At 38.8% G+C, this 15,141-nt stretch overlaps 1 protein-coding gene across 2 annotated transcripts in view; it reads left to right on the top strand.

Moving 5' to 3' along the window:
* Nucleotides 1-4,671: 4,671 nt before the first annotated feature.
* LOC137967320 (uncharacterized) overlaps nt 4,672-15,141 on the top strand; it is a 15,462-nt gene continuing 4,992 nt past the window's right edge. Inside the window, exons 1-4 of one of the 2 annotated variants that reach the window (XM_068813839.1) lie at nt 4,672-4,797; nt 5,144-5,257; nt 6,447-6,509; nt 11,436-11,474. In XM_068813839.1, the coding sequence (XP_068669940.1) occupies nt 5,203-5,257; nt 6,447-6,509; nt 11,436-11,474 (157 nt within the window). In that variant the 5' untranslated portion in view covers nt 4,672-4,797; nt 5,144-5,202. Of the gene's footprint in view, nt 4,849-5,143; nt 5,258-6,446; nt 6,510-11,435; nt 11,475-15,141 lie in introns of both variants that reach the window. The other variant, XM_068813838.1, reaches the window with a different exon arrangement.

The raw sequence follows: 15,141 nt of genomic DNA, 5'->3' as shown, positions 1-15,141 counted from the left end.
TCTTTTATTGGCATCTGCGTAACTGTGGTCAATTCTTCCGATGTTGTTTGTTGGTTAGTAGATTCCCTTGGAACGGATGAGGTTAAGAAATTAATGGGGCCTTATTCCGTTATTGTATTTTCTGACCCTGTGTTTTCAAGTTCTTTGTCATTTGAGACTTAACTTCCGAGCCGGCGGATACTCCTTTTGAAACAATTCGTCACGTGACCTTTTTTCATTAACACGCTGATTCTGCTAGTTTCATAAATCTTTTTTCCAGAAATAAAAAGAGCTGCTCAAAATATGCAACCACGCCGATTTTCGTAAGTATATCTTTTAAACTGGTGTTGTTACAGTTGAAAGAATTTATAAGGATTTGTATGGGAAAAGGACGCTTTGCCACCCAGTCACGCTTCAATGATTTTCGTTCAAATCCTTGTATTTTTCTAAGTTTTCAAACCGCTTTAAAATTCTTCCTTCGAAATATGAAAGTCTGAAAATTTTCACCCTTGCACATTTATTCGCGCTTATTTGACCCATGGTAAAAGTAGGAATCTGAGCTCTTTTTGTGGCGCGTAATTATGAAAAATTACATTGGAGGGTAAGAGCTTTTCGTTCGCAAACAAAAGTATGGAATTTTCGAGTGCTTTTAAATAGGTAAAGATTATACCTTAAGTGGTATTTATTTGAAAAGTTGTATTCTGGCTGAGACAAACGCGATCTTTCCATTTCACCAATTATCAGTCATGTGACCAGTTTCTTGCAAAAGGCCTATATTACGTGCCATTCTGGTGCCCTCTGAATTCGCAGTCTTGACTTGACGTCATTTAATGGGAACTTTAAAGAGAACCTCTACTAAAACAAGAAAACAACTTTTTTCCAATGAAAGCGCTTGTATCTGAAATAAATAAATTCCAAGAACGCTTGTACTGGTTTTCAAATTTTCTGGGCGCCGCCATTTTGAATAATTATGATGTGTCATGATTGCTCTGTTGTTTCAAAACGAATGATATACACAAAAATTCTGCGGGTTGATCGACTGAGAGTACGTAAATTAATCCCAAACAGAGTGAAGAAAAGTGAAATAGTGCAGAAAGTTGAGATATAGAACACCATTGCGAGCAAAGCGATGCGAGCGACGGACGTCCCATGACCGCGGACCACACGAAAACGGACTTTGAGAATGTCTTGTTGAAGAGATAGTGCAATAAAGGTGAAATCGTTGCATTGACAGCCAATCAAATGCAAGCCCTGGTTGGCGCAATTCATGGCGCAATTTTTCCGTGATTGCGTGATACGCGTGCGTTGCTTCTGCTTTATCCATCTCGAATTTTCTCATGTGTATTATGAATAAGTCATCATATGATTTTACTCGAGCATTTTGGAATAAATCGATAAGCACTTGTAATGTTTTTCAAATACTACAAATATTGCACGAGCCCGAATCTTGTGCGTCTTTGAAAAGCTTTACATGTGCTTATTTCTTCCAAATTGCACTCGAAATCATGCGATTACCTACGGAATCAATCCATTCCGGAATTGCGCAGCAAACTGGGGCGAGTTTCAAATCTGAACAAATCGATAAATTGACACCATCACATAAAAGATAACATTGAGATTGGCCATCTGCCTAGGTTTAATGATTTGAGGTCAAACAGAGACCAAGTTATGGACCTTAGAACATTGTTAAAAATCCATACAAACGTCTCTAATATTGAAGCTGCGTCCCCCCAAACCATATACTCTTATTTTTTTGTTACGATTTCTGTAATATTCCTAAAAATAGGTAAACAAAATGATTTTCATCTCACCTATTTCCAAACAGTAGGTCCATGACAGGATTTTCCAGTTGTCCCAAATCTGATTAATTTTTTTAAAGGGGTTTATCATGGTTTTGGGGGACGCCGCCTTAAAATTAGAGTCGTTTGTATGAATTCTTAACTATGCTGGTCTCTGCTCGACCGAAAAGCATCAAACTTGGACAGATGGCCATTCTCAATGTCCTCTTTCATGTGATGGTGTCAATTCATCGATTGGTTCAAATTTGAAACTCGCCCCAGTTCCCTGCGCAATTCCGGAATGGCCTATACAAAAAGCTCTGGTGTGAGACCGCAAAATTAGTCGACACAAACGCTATTCAAGAAGACATTTGTCCAGCAAATTTGATTGCGCGCAAACATTATTTTTTTCGGTTTAAAATTTTTGATTAGTCGGATCGGAGGTTTCCTCTAGATCTACGACAAGGAAAACGTCAAATCAAATTATAACTTTGCACTATCACTATCTTGAGTGTTTCGCGATTATTCCGTCTCGTCCAGGCCGTGCAATGTGGACCGGAAGTATCCTAGAAATAAATGGTATGAGCGGTTTCAAAGTAAAAATAGAGAACGAAAGGCTCACATTTGTATGCTCACGTGCACCTTGGCGTCAAAACCTCAAATTTGGTGATGTCACATCGTCATGCAGAGTATAAACCCAAGAATATGAGCTGAAATCCGTGCCGCACTTGCAGCACGAATTTACTACAACAACATAAAATTCGTATTAAAAGAGATTTCTTAAAAGATAAAACAGTAAAAGCGAACGATAAAAACCGACGTTTCGGAGTAGTCATGACTCCATTATCAAGGTAAAAGTTTAAAACATGCAAATAACAGTATTTAAGCGATGTGGCGCGAAAATTAACATAATAGGTGCGAAGATTACACAAATACTTTCGCACGAATAGAGTCCGATTGCACGTTCAGGTTTGGCTTTAAAGTTCTTATATAAAGCATTTCATACAATAAGCAGTCAAATTTGTTCCTGCACTTCTTAAGAACTTCGAAGCATTTCAGTAGGTCCTGAGGGATCCTCCCGTGTACGTTCTTGCAATGTTTGGCAATGGCCGAGGACTGTTGTTTATGTCCTTTTACACGATTGTGTAAATGTCCGCGTGTGTATCCTATATAACCTGCATCGCACAGGTCACATTGGTATTTATAAACAACACACTGTTCATTTACGATCGATGGCTTTGCTTCTTTCACATTCAGTTCTTGATCAATTTGACCTGTGCGATGCAGGTTATATAGGATACACACGCGGACATTTACACAATCGTGTAAAAGGACATAAACAACAGTCCTCGGCCATTGCCAAACATTGCAAGAACGTACACGGGAGGATCCCTCAGGACCTACTGAAATGCTTCGAAGTTCTTAAGAAGTGCAGGAACAAATTTGACTGCTTATTGTATGAAATGCTTTATATAAGAACTTTAAAGCCAAACCTGAACGTGCAATCGGACTCTATTCGTGCGAAAGTATTTGTGTAATCTTCGCACCTATTATGTTAATTTTCGCGCCACATCGCTTAAATACTGTTATTTGCATGTTTTAAACTTTTACCTTGATAATGGAGTCATGACTACTCCGAAACGTCGGTTTTTATCGTTCGCTTTTACTGTTTTATCAACATAAAATTGGAGCAACTTACGTTTTGTGAAGAGCATCGGCGTAGACGGTCCTGGGAAAAGAAAATATTCCCCTTCTGACTGACAAAACTCCCAATGTCGGAGTAGAATCTTGAAATTAAGAGAGGTGTACACTTTGAGTGGTTAAGTGTACAAACGAAGTACATTTTTTTCAAATAACAATTACATGGATGTCAACTGGTTTAATGTCAAAATAAGACAGTGCACTTATTTTAAACGAGGCACAAATTAGCTCGTAGGAAGTAAAATTGTTGAAGTGTCCACATTGAAGAGCCTCGTTCAAAAGACTGAGACACCATAAAGAGACTGAGTCAGACGAAAGAATTAGAAATAAAGTTTTAGCTTAAGAGTTGGTTACGATGGAAAGGTAACGGACAATCGAGGGAAGCAGGTAATAACAAATCAAAATTAACAGTCAATATAGTAAAAACATGAGTGATATTGATAAACTTAATTTAAAAGAAACAGGATTTCAAGGCTCGTAGCTCTGGGAAAGAAAATGAGGATTTCCATCACTTTTTTCCTCAGTCTCGAGGTGAGGACTGTCTAATGGTAAAGGTAGTAGTTCAAATAGATGTACTGGTTATGCGAAACCCCGAAAACTTCAAAAGAGGAAACAGTAATGTCGCACTTTATTTGAACATTACCGTGACCATGCACAATCTTTTGTTGTTTGGTTTACAACTGAGTTTGACTAAAGTAATCGAAACTTTTGATTGGATGTCTTTTGGAAAAAAATGGTGTGGGTTGTGCATGGTCAGGGCCAAAACAGCGAACAAAAACATAAGACAAAGAAACATGTTGAGTTTCATATATTAACCGTATTTGTCGACAGTCATCACGTTCGAGTTAGGACTAAGTAACCTGGCCTATAAATGGAAACGAGGCACTAGTTGACCTTAGTTTTTGTGTGTTTTTTTTAAATGCAAATACGCACTAGTCAGCGTTAGAGCAACTAAAAGCAGGATCCCTAAATATAAACTTTTCAGCAACCTTGGTGCAATTCTCAGGCCAGCTTACTGAGTCAACAACGGTAACAATGAACAACTTTGGTAATTGATAAGATCCTCAAGAATTTTCTTCAATAGAGGAGAATGAGAAAAGAGAAAGAAGTATTGACATATTTATTCTTACACTTCGACGAAGCAAAGAGAACACAATTGTTTTTAAGTGAAAGTGTATGCGAAGAACAGAAAAAAACCTGCAAATTGCAACCAAACGAACAAGTGGCATGTGTTGGTGGCAAAGCATTACGTCATGAACGTAACGAAGCGGGCAAGAGGACACGATTGGATTCAGTATCTCGCGAAATGTAAAAACGGAGAAGAGAATCATTTATGAATGTAAGATTTCATATTATCTGGCCTTGGACCTAGAAACGAAGGAAATCTAAGGTATTTTTTTCAGTGAAATTAATCTTCTAGCTCATAACAGGTGGTCCAAAGTATATGATTTCACTTTGTCTTTTAAGGTTCAGGGTGACTCAGTAACAAATATATCTTGATGTCCCCCGGATCACGGGGCTACAAATTCCTGTGTTTGGCCTCTGTTCAAATCTCAAAATTAAAAGAAACTGTAAATTCTCGAATGGTACTTTGGAATTGCAAAAATCGATGGCTTTTGGTTATATGCACAGACACCACCCTTGACAAAAAATACAGTCCACCTTTTGATTTCATTTTAAAATAGCATCTCTTTTCGCCGTTGGATAAGATAATCAGCTGTACATACAAAATGGTTCCTTGACAATGAAGTGGATGATATTGACAACTGTGCTCGTTTGTTTGGAGATCATTACCCCAGGTAAGCTTAAATAAAGTTTCTACGCCTCAGTGATCGTTTTGTCTTGAATCGCTTGCTTTGTCTGTGGGCACCAGTATTTAGTTTTGACAGGCGTTTGGTTTACCTATGAGATGAAATTTAACTTTTTTTCAAGCTCTTTCACCATCTGTTTGATTTATTTACACAATACGTTTTTTCGCAAAGACACTTACTTTGCTTTTAGCGTTTGTCTGTGCGCCAGAAAAGTATAAAGCTCTCGACAGCTAGCGCCCATTCTTACTCTACAAAGACCAGTCCCCTTTCATCGTTTAGTGTCCTCCGACCAACCCATACTTTGTCTTCTTCAACGAACAAAAAAATAATTGTTTCATTGATGACGAGGAGAGAGATTTGTAACAACTTAATTAATTGGTGAAATAAATATACGATGTTAAATCGGTACAATAATTCTTATTGTTCGTGCTATTGTAATATCCTATTATTGCCGGTATATTCCCAGACTGACCTTTTCATTTAGCAATTTTTTTCTCTTCAGAAGCTAGGATCGGTAATATAGGGGGGCGCATGGCAAGCTCAGTAGTCATAGCACACGATCTTTTTTACAATGCCGGATTATGGCGACCATAGTTTGTTACTTGGTACTCTTTTTTACTCTAAAAGGTTTTCCCCGGTTACGCCGGTTAGCGTTTTCTTCTTCAGAATAACAAAAAGTAATTATTAACGATTATTATCATCATCATCATCATCATCATCATTACAATTATTATTGTAGATCGCTTGGTTCAGAGCTGAGTAAATCATTAAACCTAAATGAAGATAAGGATGCCTTTTAGTTTGAAATCGTTCAAAACTGTTATTTTATCATTGATTTTTTCCTGGAACCGTGAATGGGGTAGGGCAAGCCGAGGAAAACCTTTTCGAGCAGCCATAGCAAGTATCGAATCAAATCCGCTTATCGTCGAACCCGAAAGCGCATCTCAGACACTGGGGAGGAAAGTCTGCTCTTACAACGAACCTTTCTCGCCACGTAATTAAAGACCAGTAATGACGTTAAGAAATTAGCGATCTGAGCAGCTTCAAAGGAATCAGGAATAGATTTCAGGCTTGTCCAGATCTCGGACTTGTTACCATAGAAGCTGCGTACCGCCCTAAAAACCAAAATAATATACTGATGAGTTAAATTTTTAAAATGCTCTGCTCTTCTCAACAGCCGTTGTCGAAAAGATGCTTAAACGTGAGATTAAAATTGACAGACGGAGCCCCTGGGAATACGGTAATTTTAGAACAGAATTAACTTTATTGCAAATTATTTACTTTATAGAGTCGCTATTCGCTGAGTGCGCTTTTCTGAGTTCAACAGAAAGCAACCTGAAAGAAATGTAAATTTGAAGTGCGGTTTACAGACGAAAGAACTAATCCTCGCACTTAAGGTGGCTCAGACCAGTTTCAGCACTTGAAAGAAACGTTCTTATTAGAAGGATTGACACTGCAACACTTTATCACTTAACAGCAATGTTATGGTAATAATAATAATAATAATAATAATAATAATAATAATAATTTTATTGCTTCTATAGCGCATGATACATGAGAAGATGCCCTCGTGCGCTTTACAATGACAAAAACTAGAATTCTACTATTTACGATCAAATCAGTTACATGAAAAATGGAAAAATCTAAAGCTAATTAATATTCCAACTATAAAATTGCATAATATTAACTATAAATTCATACTTGATCAGATATTCTGTAAATTATAAGCTTTCCGAAATAAATGAGTCTTAAGGGCTTTCTTGAATGTTTGTACGTTTTGAGAATGGCGGACTGCACGTGGTAATTTGTTCCATAAAGCTGGTGCAGCCGCTACAAAGCTACGATCACCTAATGTCTTTAGAGTTTTTACTCGAGGAGGCTGAAGAAGAAGCTCATTAGTAGATCTAAGATTATATGTACACTGAGTCCTTAGGGTGATCAATTCAATTAAATACGCTGGTGCAAGACCATGGATTGCCTTAAAAGTAATGAGCAGTATCTTAAACTGAATACGAAATTTAATGGGTAACCAATGTAACATTTTAAGGGAGGGGGAAATGTGTGGTATCACATCAAACACCAATTACTGCTGAAAAAGATTCGGTCATTTTGTGACGTTACAAGTTACCGTAGCAACGGGAAAGTCCTACAAAAACATCACATATTTTGGCTTTAGTTGCTCATATCTCAAAAACAAACTAGCTGACCCCCATTTTTTATTTCTGAAATGTTCTCAGCCTGCCAGAATGAAAGTTTCTGCAAAGTGTAAAACAATTCTGTGAAGCGGCTTCAGAGCCACCTTAACTCATTCCTCTATTTTAGGTAGCTCTGAATACGCTGCACAGAATTCTTTTAAACTTTGCAGAGAGTTTCAACTTGGCCTGCGGATCACTTTTGTGCAATAAAAAAGTGTGGTCACGGAGTTCGTTTTTCAGATATGAGCAACTAAATACAAAGTATAGGATGTTTTTGCAAGGCTTTCCTGTTGCCATGGTAATTTGTTACGTCACAAAAATGACTGCATCTTGTTCAGCAATAATTGATGTTTAACATGCTACCATAACATTGCTGTTACGTGATAAAGTGTTGTAGAATCAATTCTTCTAACAACAAAGTCTCTTGTAAGAGCCACCTTTATATAACTGGACAATTTCAGCAACTGTCAATTTATAGACACATGCTTCTACGGAATTCAAATCCATGACCACTGAACGAATCCCACCTAGGCGGCCTGAATTTCTCAGGTGTCTATAGAGCAGTTTTCAATTACAGCGAGTGTCATAAATTAAATTCAAAAGTAATGACTTCGACCAATCACAGCAGATTTAAAAAGCGCAATGAACCAATCCAAATTCTTAGCATTTCCATGTAACTTGCTCAAAGCGCAGGAAACGTCGCGCCTGCAAGTCGCGATTTGTTTTGTTTTTCGTTTTCGTTGATTGATAAACTGGCGCGAAATTTTAAACCAGTCACTAAAGGTAGCAATCGCAATCGCTTTATTTTGTTTCGACAGTCATTTAAAAAGTGCTCTAAAATGGCAATTAGTATAGTCCCACTTTGATTTTTCTACCAATAAGAGGTAGTAGCCAAAACGCGGGGCCAGTCGGGGTGTAATTTTTTTTCCTAATTTTTTTGTTTCAATTTTTGTCGTTATTCTCATGTACCATTATTTTCGAATGTTCGGCATCTTTCCTTCATTTATGGTGGAAATTAGTAAAAAAAAAAAAATAATAATAACGAACAAACGAAAGCTACGAAAGGGACATTTTTGTTTGTTTTTCGAAATTAAAAGAATTTCCAACTGAGATTGGAGTTTTTGTGGGGTATATACGCTAACTCCTAGAGACACTGAAGACTCGCTTAGCACCACATTTTAAAACCACATTTTAATGTTTACTTCGTTAAAACCTTCTCCGCAATACAATTAAAACGAAACAAAACATGGTCAAAGTTGCACGGTGGTCATCACGCCAAATTTCTCATTTGCTTTTTTTCGCAAATTGTTGTCAATGTTGTTGTGCTTTTTATCGTAAAATTGGATTCCACCCCTTGACGTCCGAACAAAATTGGCTAGCAAGTTCTTGTGCAAGTCTGACTTTACTACAAACCGTTTGTAGTAAAGTCAGACGACAACATTGACAACAATACGAACAAACAATCAAATGAGAAAGTTGCGCGACTGCGTGACGACCATCTTGGAACTGTTATTCTGTTGTTGTTGTTTTACGTAGTAAACATTACAATGCCATTTAAACAAAGTGTGGAGCTCAACGAGTCTTCAGTGCCTCTGGCAGTGGGCTTATATTCCATAAACTCCAATTACGGAAATTCTCTTAATGTCGAAAAACAAGCTCCGATTTTTCGGGAAGACAAACTCAGATACTCGCAAAAACCAACTTCGATTTTAAACCCAGAAAAACAAAGTCCGATTTGTCCCTTAAGAGCTTTCATAGCTTCCGTAGGTTCCTTAATTTTTTAACAATTTTTCCTCTACCATAAATGAAGGACAAATGCCGGTTATTCGAAAATAACAGTACAGGAGAATTGAACAACAAAAATTGAAACAAAAAAGGACACCCCGACCCCGACCCCGACCCCGACCCCGACCCCGGCCCCGGCCCCGGCCCCGGCCCCGCATTTTGGCTACGACCCCAATAAGAAGCAGAAGCAAACCCAGTCATCGTTTGCGCGAGTGCATTTTCCCGCTCCTTAATAAGCAAGGTCACTTTCTTCAGTTGGTTCATTGCGGTGTTTGCGATCTTTGTGATTGGTCAGAATACAGACGCTTAAATGAAGACATCACTGTTGACATACAAAAACGAGTAACAGTATACGTAAACAGAATGTACACTGACGACCTCATTGACGAGAAGACAAAACAATACCTAATACAACCTGAGGTAAAACCAGGACGTTTTTAGATCCTTCCCAAAGTACACAAGCCCGGTAACCCAGGACGCCCCATTCTTTCATCTAATAGCCATCCCACTGAACGCATATCCCATTTTATTGACCACCATCTTCAACCAAACTACCATCTTATATTAAAGACACTAACGATTTTCTCAATAAACTCCTTATTAGTAACACTTGACGTCTCATCTTTATACACTAATATTCCACATAATGAAGGTATTAATGCTTGTGGTCATTTTTTATGCACTGATCCTCACAACACCATTCCTACTGGCACTATTTGCGACCTCATCCGCATGATTCTCACCATGAATAACTTCACTTTTAATGATAGCCACTACCGTCAAATCCACGGTACAGCTATGGGGAAAAGAAAAAAAAAAGACGGTCTTCGCGGGTTTTAAAGAAGATATTAAAGGATAATACCCATTTCATTTTCGAATAATTTCTCGCCCCTAAGGCCATCTTCTTTTTTTCTCCTTTTTTAGCCTCGTCCGACCAACCCAAATTTTTGACAATTTTCAAAAAAACAAAAAAGTACCGACGTAGTTAAACCATTTTTATGTCGCATAGGAGTTTCGGTGGTTGATCCTTTTCCCCACACTGTCTTAATTTTACGATAACATCAACAAACTTTTCCGCCATCTTGATTTTGGGTTCACGTCTTGTTGTTTTCCAGCTCCGCAGCAATGATGCTGGCGTAGTAGGTCTGCGATTCCGAGACTACTTGTGATTTTTTTCAGTTTTTTTTTTCAATCCGACCGACCGACCCATTATCAGGAAACGCATTCGACGCTAAACGAAAAAAAAAAAGGGAATGGCCTTACCTGGAAATACTATTGTTTTTAAGCGCAAATTGGCGTTTCCACATACCAGTGTCCTAGTATCCCTTATGTCAATGTATCCATCCCATCGTAACTGGTCTCTGAGTGCCCGTCCTTCTTTTTGAAACAGTCGATATAATAAATCCGAAACAATGCCTAGTCGTGATTTAGCCGATTTCATAATGTAACAGTTTAAATTAGTCTCCTTGAGATGCATCTTGATTATTTTAAATCTCAAATGGTTTATAAAAATCATAAACGTCGGGATCATCGTGAGAAATCCAATCCTTTATCCGTAAATTGTGTACACTGTCATACGAATAGTTCAATAAACATACTCAGGTGGTGAAGCTTTTTGATGTGGACCATTCTTCGTGTGTGATCAACAGCCAAAGCGTTTTGGTGCAGGTTAGAGCGAGTTTCAATCGAGTGTCGTAAAACCAAAACCAAAGTAATTACTTTGGCCAATCACTAAGGGCGGAGGCAATCCAGTAAACCAATCAAAACTCGAAGTAATTACACGTAGCCGACACAAAGCTCGGGAAAATGTGCATGCGCGAGCCACGATTTTGGTTTCACTTCTGATTGGTTCAAAAAGTGGCGCGAGAACTTTGAACCAATCACTGAGCGAAGTAATCATGCATAAACCAAAGTAATTCACTAATTACTTTTGACACTCAATTGAAAACCGCTCTATTGCACACAATGGAAAAAGTAACTGATAATACTCCTTTATTTATAGGACCAAATTGCTAATAATTGTTCCCTTCTATGCCTTGATTCCTTTTTACATAACTGACAAAAGTACCTATGGGTTTGTGGTCTGTTTGGTTTTGCAGGAAAGTGACAATTTCCTGCGGCTTTAAATCTCTCTTATCCATCATACTGCACACTTCTAAAATATATTACTCTCTCTCATGTTGCAGCAATGCTTAAACACCTCTTGGGAAATCCAAAAGAAAACCGTAAGTAACGGTTCATTCTAAGAACAGTTTATCTGCAAGAAAGAGTTTTGAAGCTTAAACCGTTAAAATCTCTTTCTTATCATTATTATTATCCTCGTTTTTCATGGGAAGAAGAGATATCTGAAGGCAAATATTGACATTAACGAGTCATGATAATTGCTTATACGTGAAATGTGTCACTCACCATAAGTGGTTATAATAGCTATCATTTTTCTCACGATTGCGCCACGACTAGATCTTGGGTCGAGACGTTGGTACGCACGTTGGGTTGAAAAGGCTTGCCTCGCCACTCACTAGCTTGCTTGGATAGGCCCAAATCTGGTACAAATACTATAACAGAGTGGTGGGAAGGGGTCGGGGAAGTCGGGGAGGGTATCCTCTCCTTTGCTGCTCTACGTATAGGGTGCGCGGAAGGTAACTTCTCCAACGCCGCTTTACATTAAACAAAATAAACCACCCAGGAATTCTCTCGCAGCCCACTGTATAGGTGCCCCGAAGACCATTTTACAAATGTAGCGGCACTGCGTGCCGTGGTGCCCCATACTTGAAAAAAATGAGCACGCACCTTGTGCAGGCGATGACAGTCATCAAGCGTGGAGACAAAAAAATTAGAACATCGCGTTACCTACAAAGCTAAGCCAAAGAAATCGGCCATGGAGACGCACTCCCTTTGACTGCCATGAAAATCAAAAGCTGTCAAAAGCAGAAAAAGCATCCCGCGAAAGGCTGTCAAATGGGTAAACCTCCTTGGTGCTCTGTACCTCGCCATTTGCTCTAGTCGTCGATCAAGGTTTAGAGAGAGGCCAACTCTCAGCCTACTTCGTTCAACCCGAATTTGGGAACTACCACGATTAGAAAAGGTTGCTTATTTTTTGGGATAAGCTTGTTAAAATTCCCACGTGTGACATGGCTTCTGTGCCCCCAACCAAGAAAGAAATGCGTTTTTCGAGGGTCTCGACAAGGCATAGATTAAAATAAACCAATTTATTCACAAAGTCTCATTAATATTCTGTAGGTAAAATACTTTTCTTCCTTTAAATCGTATTTAGATCGTGCCCAAATTGCGTTTATCATCTCTTTTAACTGGTTTTTGTATTAATGGATACCTACCCTGCGACTATTAAGCCTAGTTTTCATATGTCGGGAAAATCCCAGACGATCGGGGATTTCTCAGTATCCCGACCATCCCAGACTTTGCCGACTAATGAAAACCATAAATCGCAGGCATCCCCGATAATCTGGGATGGTCGGGGACGAATCAGGAAAATAGAAAGCGTTTCTATTTTCCCGACGTGTCCCAGATGTTTACGATCGTCGGCCATCATTCCCGACATATGAAAACTCCAATTTGTACTTTCACGGACGTCGGCGGTGGTTTTTAGCTCGTTACCAATCCTCTAAATTGCATGTTTCAATTTTTGGCGCACTTTCCATTTTCCGCCAAAGTCACTATCGGGAGAATCTAGGACAAGCATCTGGCGATTTTCCGATATCTCGGCAAAATCTGGGACGGTCGGAAAACTGCGAAATCCCCGATCGTCTGGGATTTTCCCGACATATGAAAACTAGGCTTTAGTTAGGATGTAGGCGTCTCCGCGTCGTCCATACAAGAGTAGCATTTTTTCTAATTTATAATTTTTATGTTTAATTGTCTAAAAGTTAAATCAGTTTTGTTCCTCATGGTTTTGAGTACATTAAGTTTATTTGAAATTTTGCACATTGTGTTTTATTTGCGGGAGATTTTGGTGAAACGCATCGAGTTTTTCTGAGTTCTGTTTATATAATTTAACTCTCTTTTTCAATAATTTTTGCTGTTATGTCTATTTTCATACGAAAAACGCGACTGGCCTACTGCCTTTTTCAGGAACTCTGAGGGGCGGCGTGATCCAGTGGTTACAGCGTTGGCTTTTGCATGCGATTGCCCTGGGTTCAAATCCCGTTTTGATGTCCTTGGATTTGTTTCCGGTTGTTCCGGATTCAACTCTATTATGCTTTGTAAATAGCCAACTGGTTGCCTCCTGCCAATTGGGCCTCTTAATCATCTTTCCGTTCAGTTTGAATTGTTACTTTCAGTTTATTAAAAGTGGGGTGCCGGTGAACTAGCTTGTTACCTAATTGCACTTCCACTATAAACAAAGCGTTAACATTTAGTTTTTTACATTTGCGAAGCTGGGTTTCTTCAGAAATATATATTTTATGAAGAAAGCTCTATTTTTTCCTTTCCCAACCAGACTCCTTTTTATTTCGAAAAATAATTTCTTTGAAGAGCCAAGGCCAATTACGTCACAGGCTTGTTCGTGCTTGTTGCCGCAATCCATTTGCCGCAAGCCAGTAAGTTTGTTCTCAAACCTGGGCATATGTTTGGTTAGTGTAGTGCGTACAGAATTCAGTTTTTAATTTGGGCGTTACGCAACACGGTAAAGTGTCACTTGGGTCCTTACGACTAAGCACTCTTTTACCTTTACAATAAGATCTGGTAATTGATTTTTCAAACACCCCACAAAAGGGGTTTCTCTGTTATGTTGTAGTGTTTTGCCTTTGTTAAAACGTACTGTGGATCCTCTTTAAAGTTTTCCCACTTGCAAATTGTGAACCCTCCAATTATTGACAAAATTAAAAGCGATTTTCTACCATTTTACTTCTTATGAATAGTCCTGTTTGTAGTTGTGTAATTCGTCACTTAAGTTGTTCAAAGAACTCTTGTGTATGGACATTTCAATTCAAGTAAAATCAGGCAAAAAATCCATCCGGACCGGGAAGTTTACTTTGTCGTGAAGTTGATTGCTTCTTTCAAAAGCTAACGAGTGACGGCCGGGTATCACTAAAAATAGTCATTGTATTTTCTTGTAATCGACTCGAAATGATTATCACATGCATGTAAAAATGCAAAAAAAAGAAAAAATGTAAATGCTTTGTTTATAGTGGAAGTGCACTTAGCTATCAAGCTAGTTTACAGGCACCCCACTTTTAACAATGTGAAAGAAACAATTCAAAGTTAACAGAAACATTATTAAGAACCCCACCTGGCAGGTAGAGATGAATCCGGGACAACCGCAAACAAATCCTAACCAGAGGTTAGAACAGGCACGAACAAGCGGTTTTCTTGAATAAATCTTTTTTCGGCATAAAGTGGTTCTTTCGAGGTGTAAAGCTGAAATTTCAGAGCTGCCTGCCAGGAGTGTTTCTTATTGCCACAAGCTTGCAAGTTTGTGCTCTAAACTGGGCATATGTTTGTCTAGTGCTTACGCAATGCAGTTTTTGGGGCGTTACGTAACACGGTAAAGTGTCACTTGTGTGTAATGGCTCCCTATGACTAAGCATTCTTTTACCTTTACGATAGGATCTGGTAATTTATTTTTCACTAACTCAAAGAAATTGTTCCACAAAAGAAAAAGGCTGTCACTGATTATCTGCTTGGCAATGGCATGGTCCCTTGGGGCGTTAGGGCGAACAAGCTCGAGTTGCTCGAAGCATGGTTACGGATAACCAGCGTTAAATACCATGGAAGCCTATAGGTTTTGATACCTCTTAACCAACGGTTTGCGCTAACCAGAGTTCGAGCAACTGGCCCCAGATGGTGCGTTTTTGGGCACGCCTGGATCGATTGGAGTTCCCCTCGCCATTGACTTTGTCTCAAATCTTTTTGGGAATGGTTTGCACATCTCTC

Source organism: Montipora foliosa, chromosome 8 (genome assembly GCF_036669935.1).
Source record: "Montipora foliosa isolate CH-2021 chromosome 8, ASM3666993v2, whole genome shotgun sequence".
In the NCBI taxonomy this organism is placed as follows: Eukaryota; Metazoa; Cnidaria; class Anthozoa; order Scleractinia; family Acroporidae; genus Montipora; species Montipora foliosa.
This window is presented reverse-complemented; position numbering and strand designations above follow the sequence as displayed.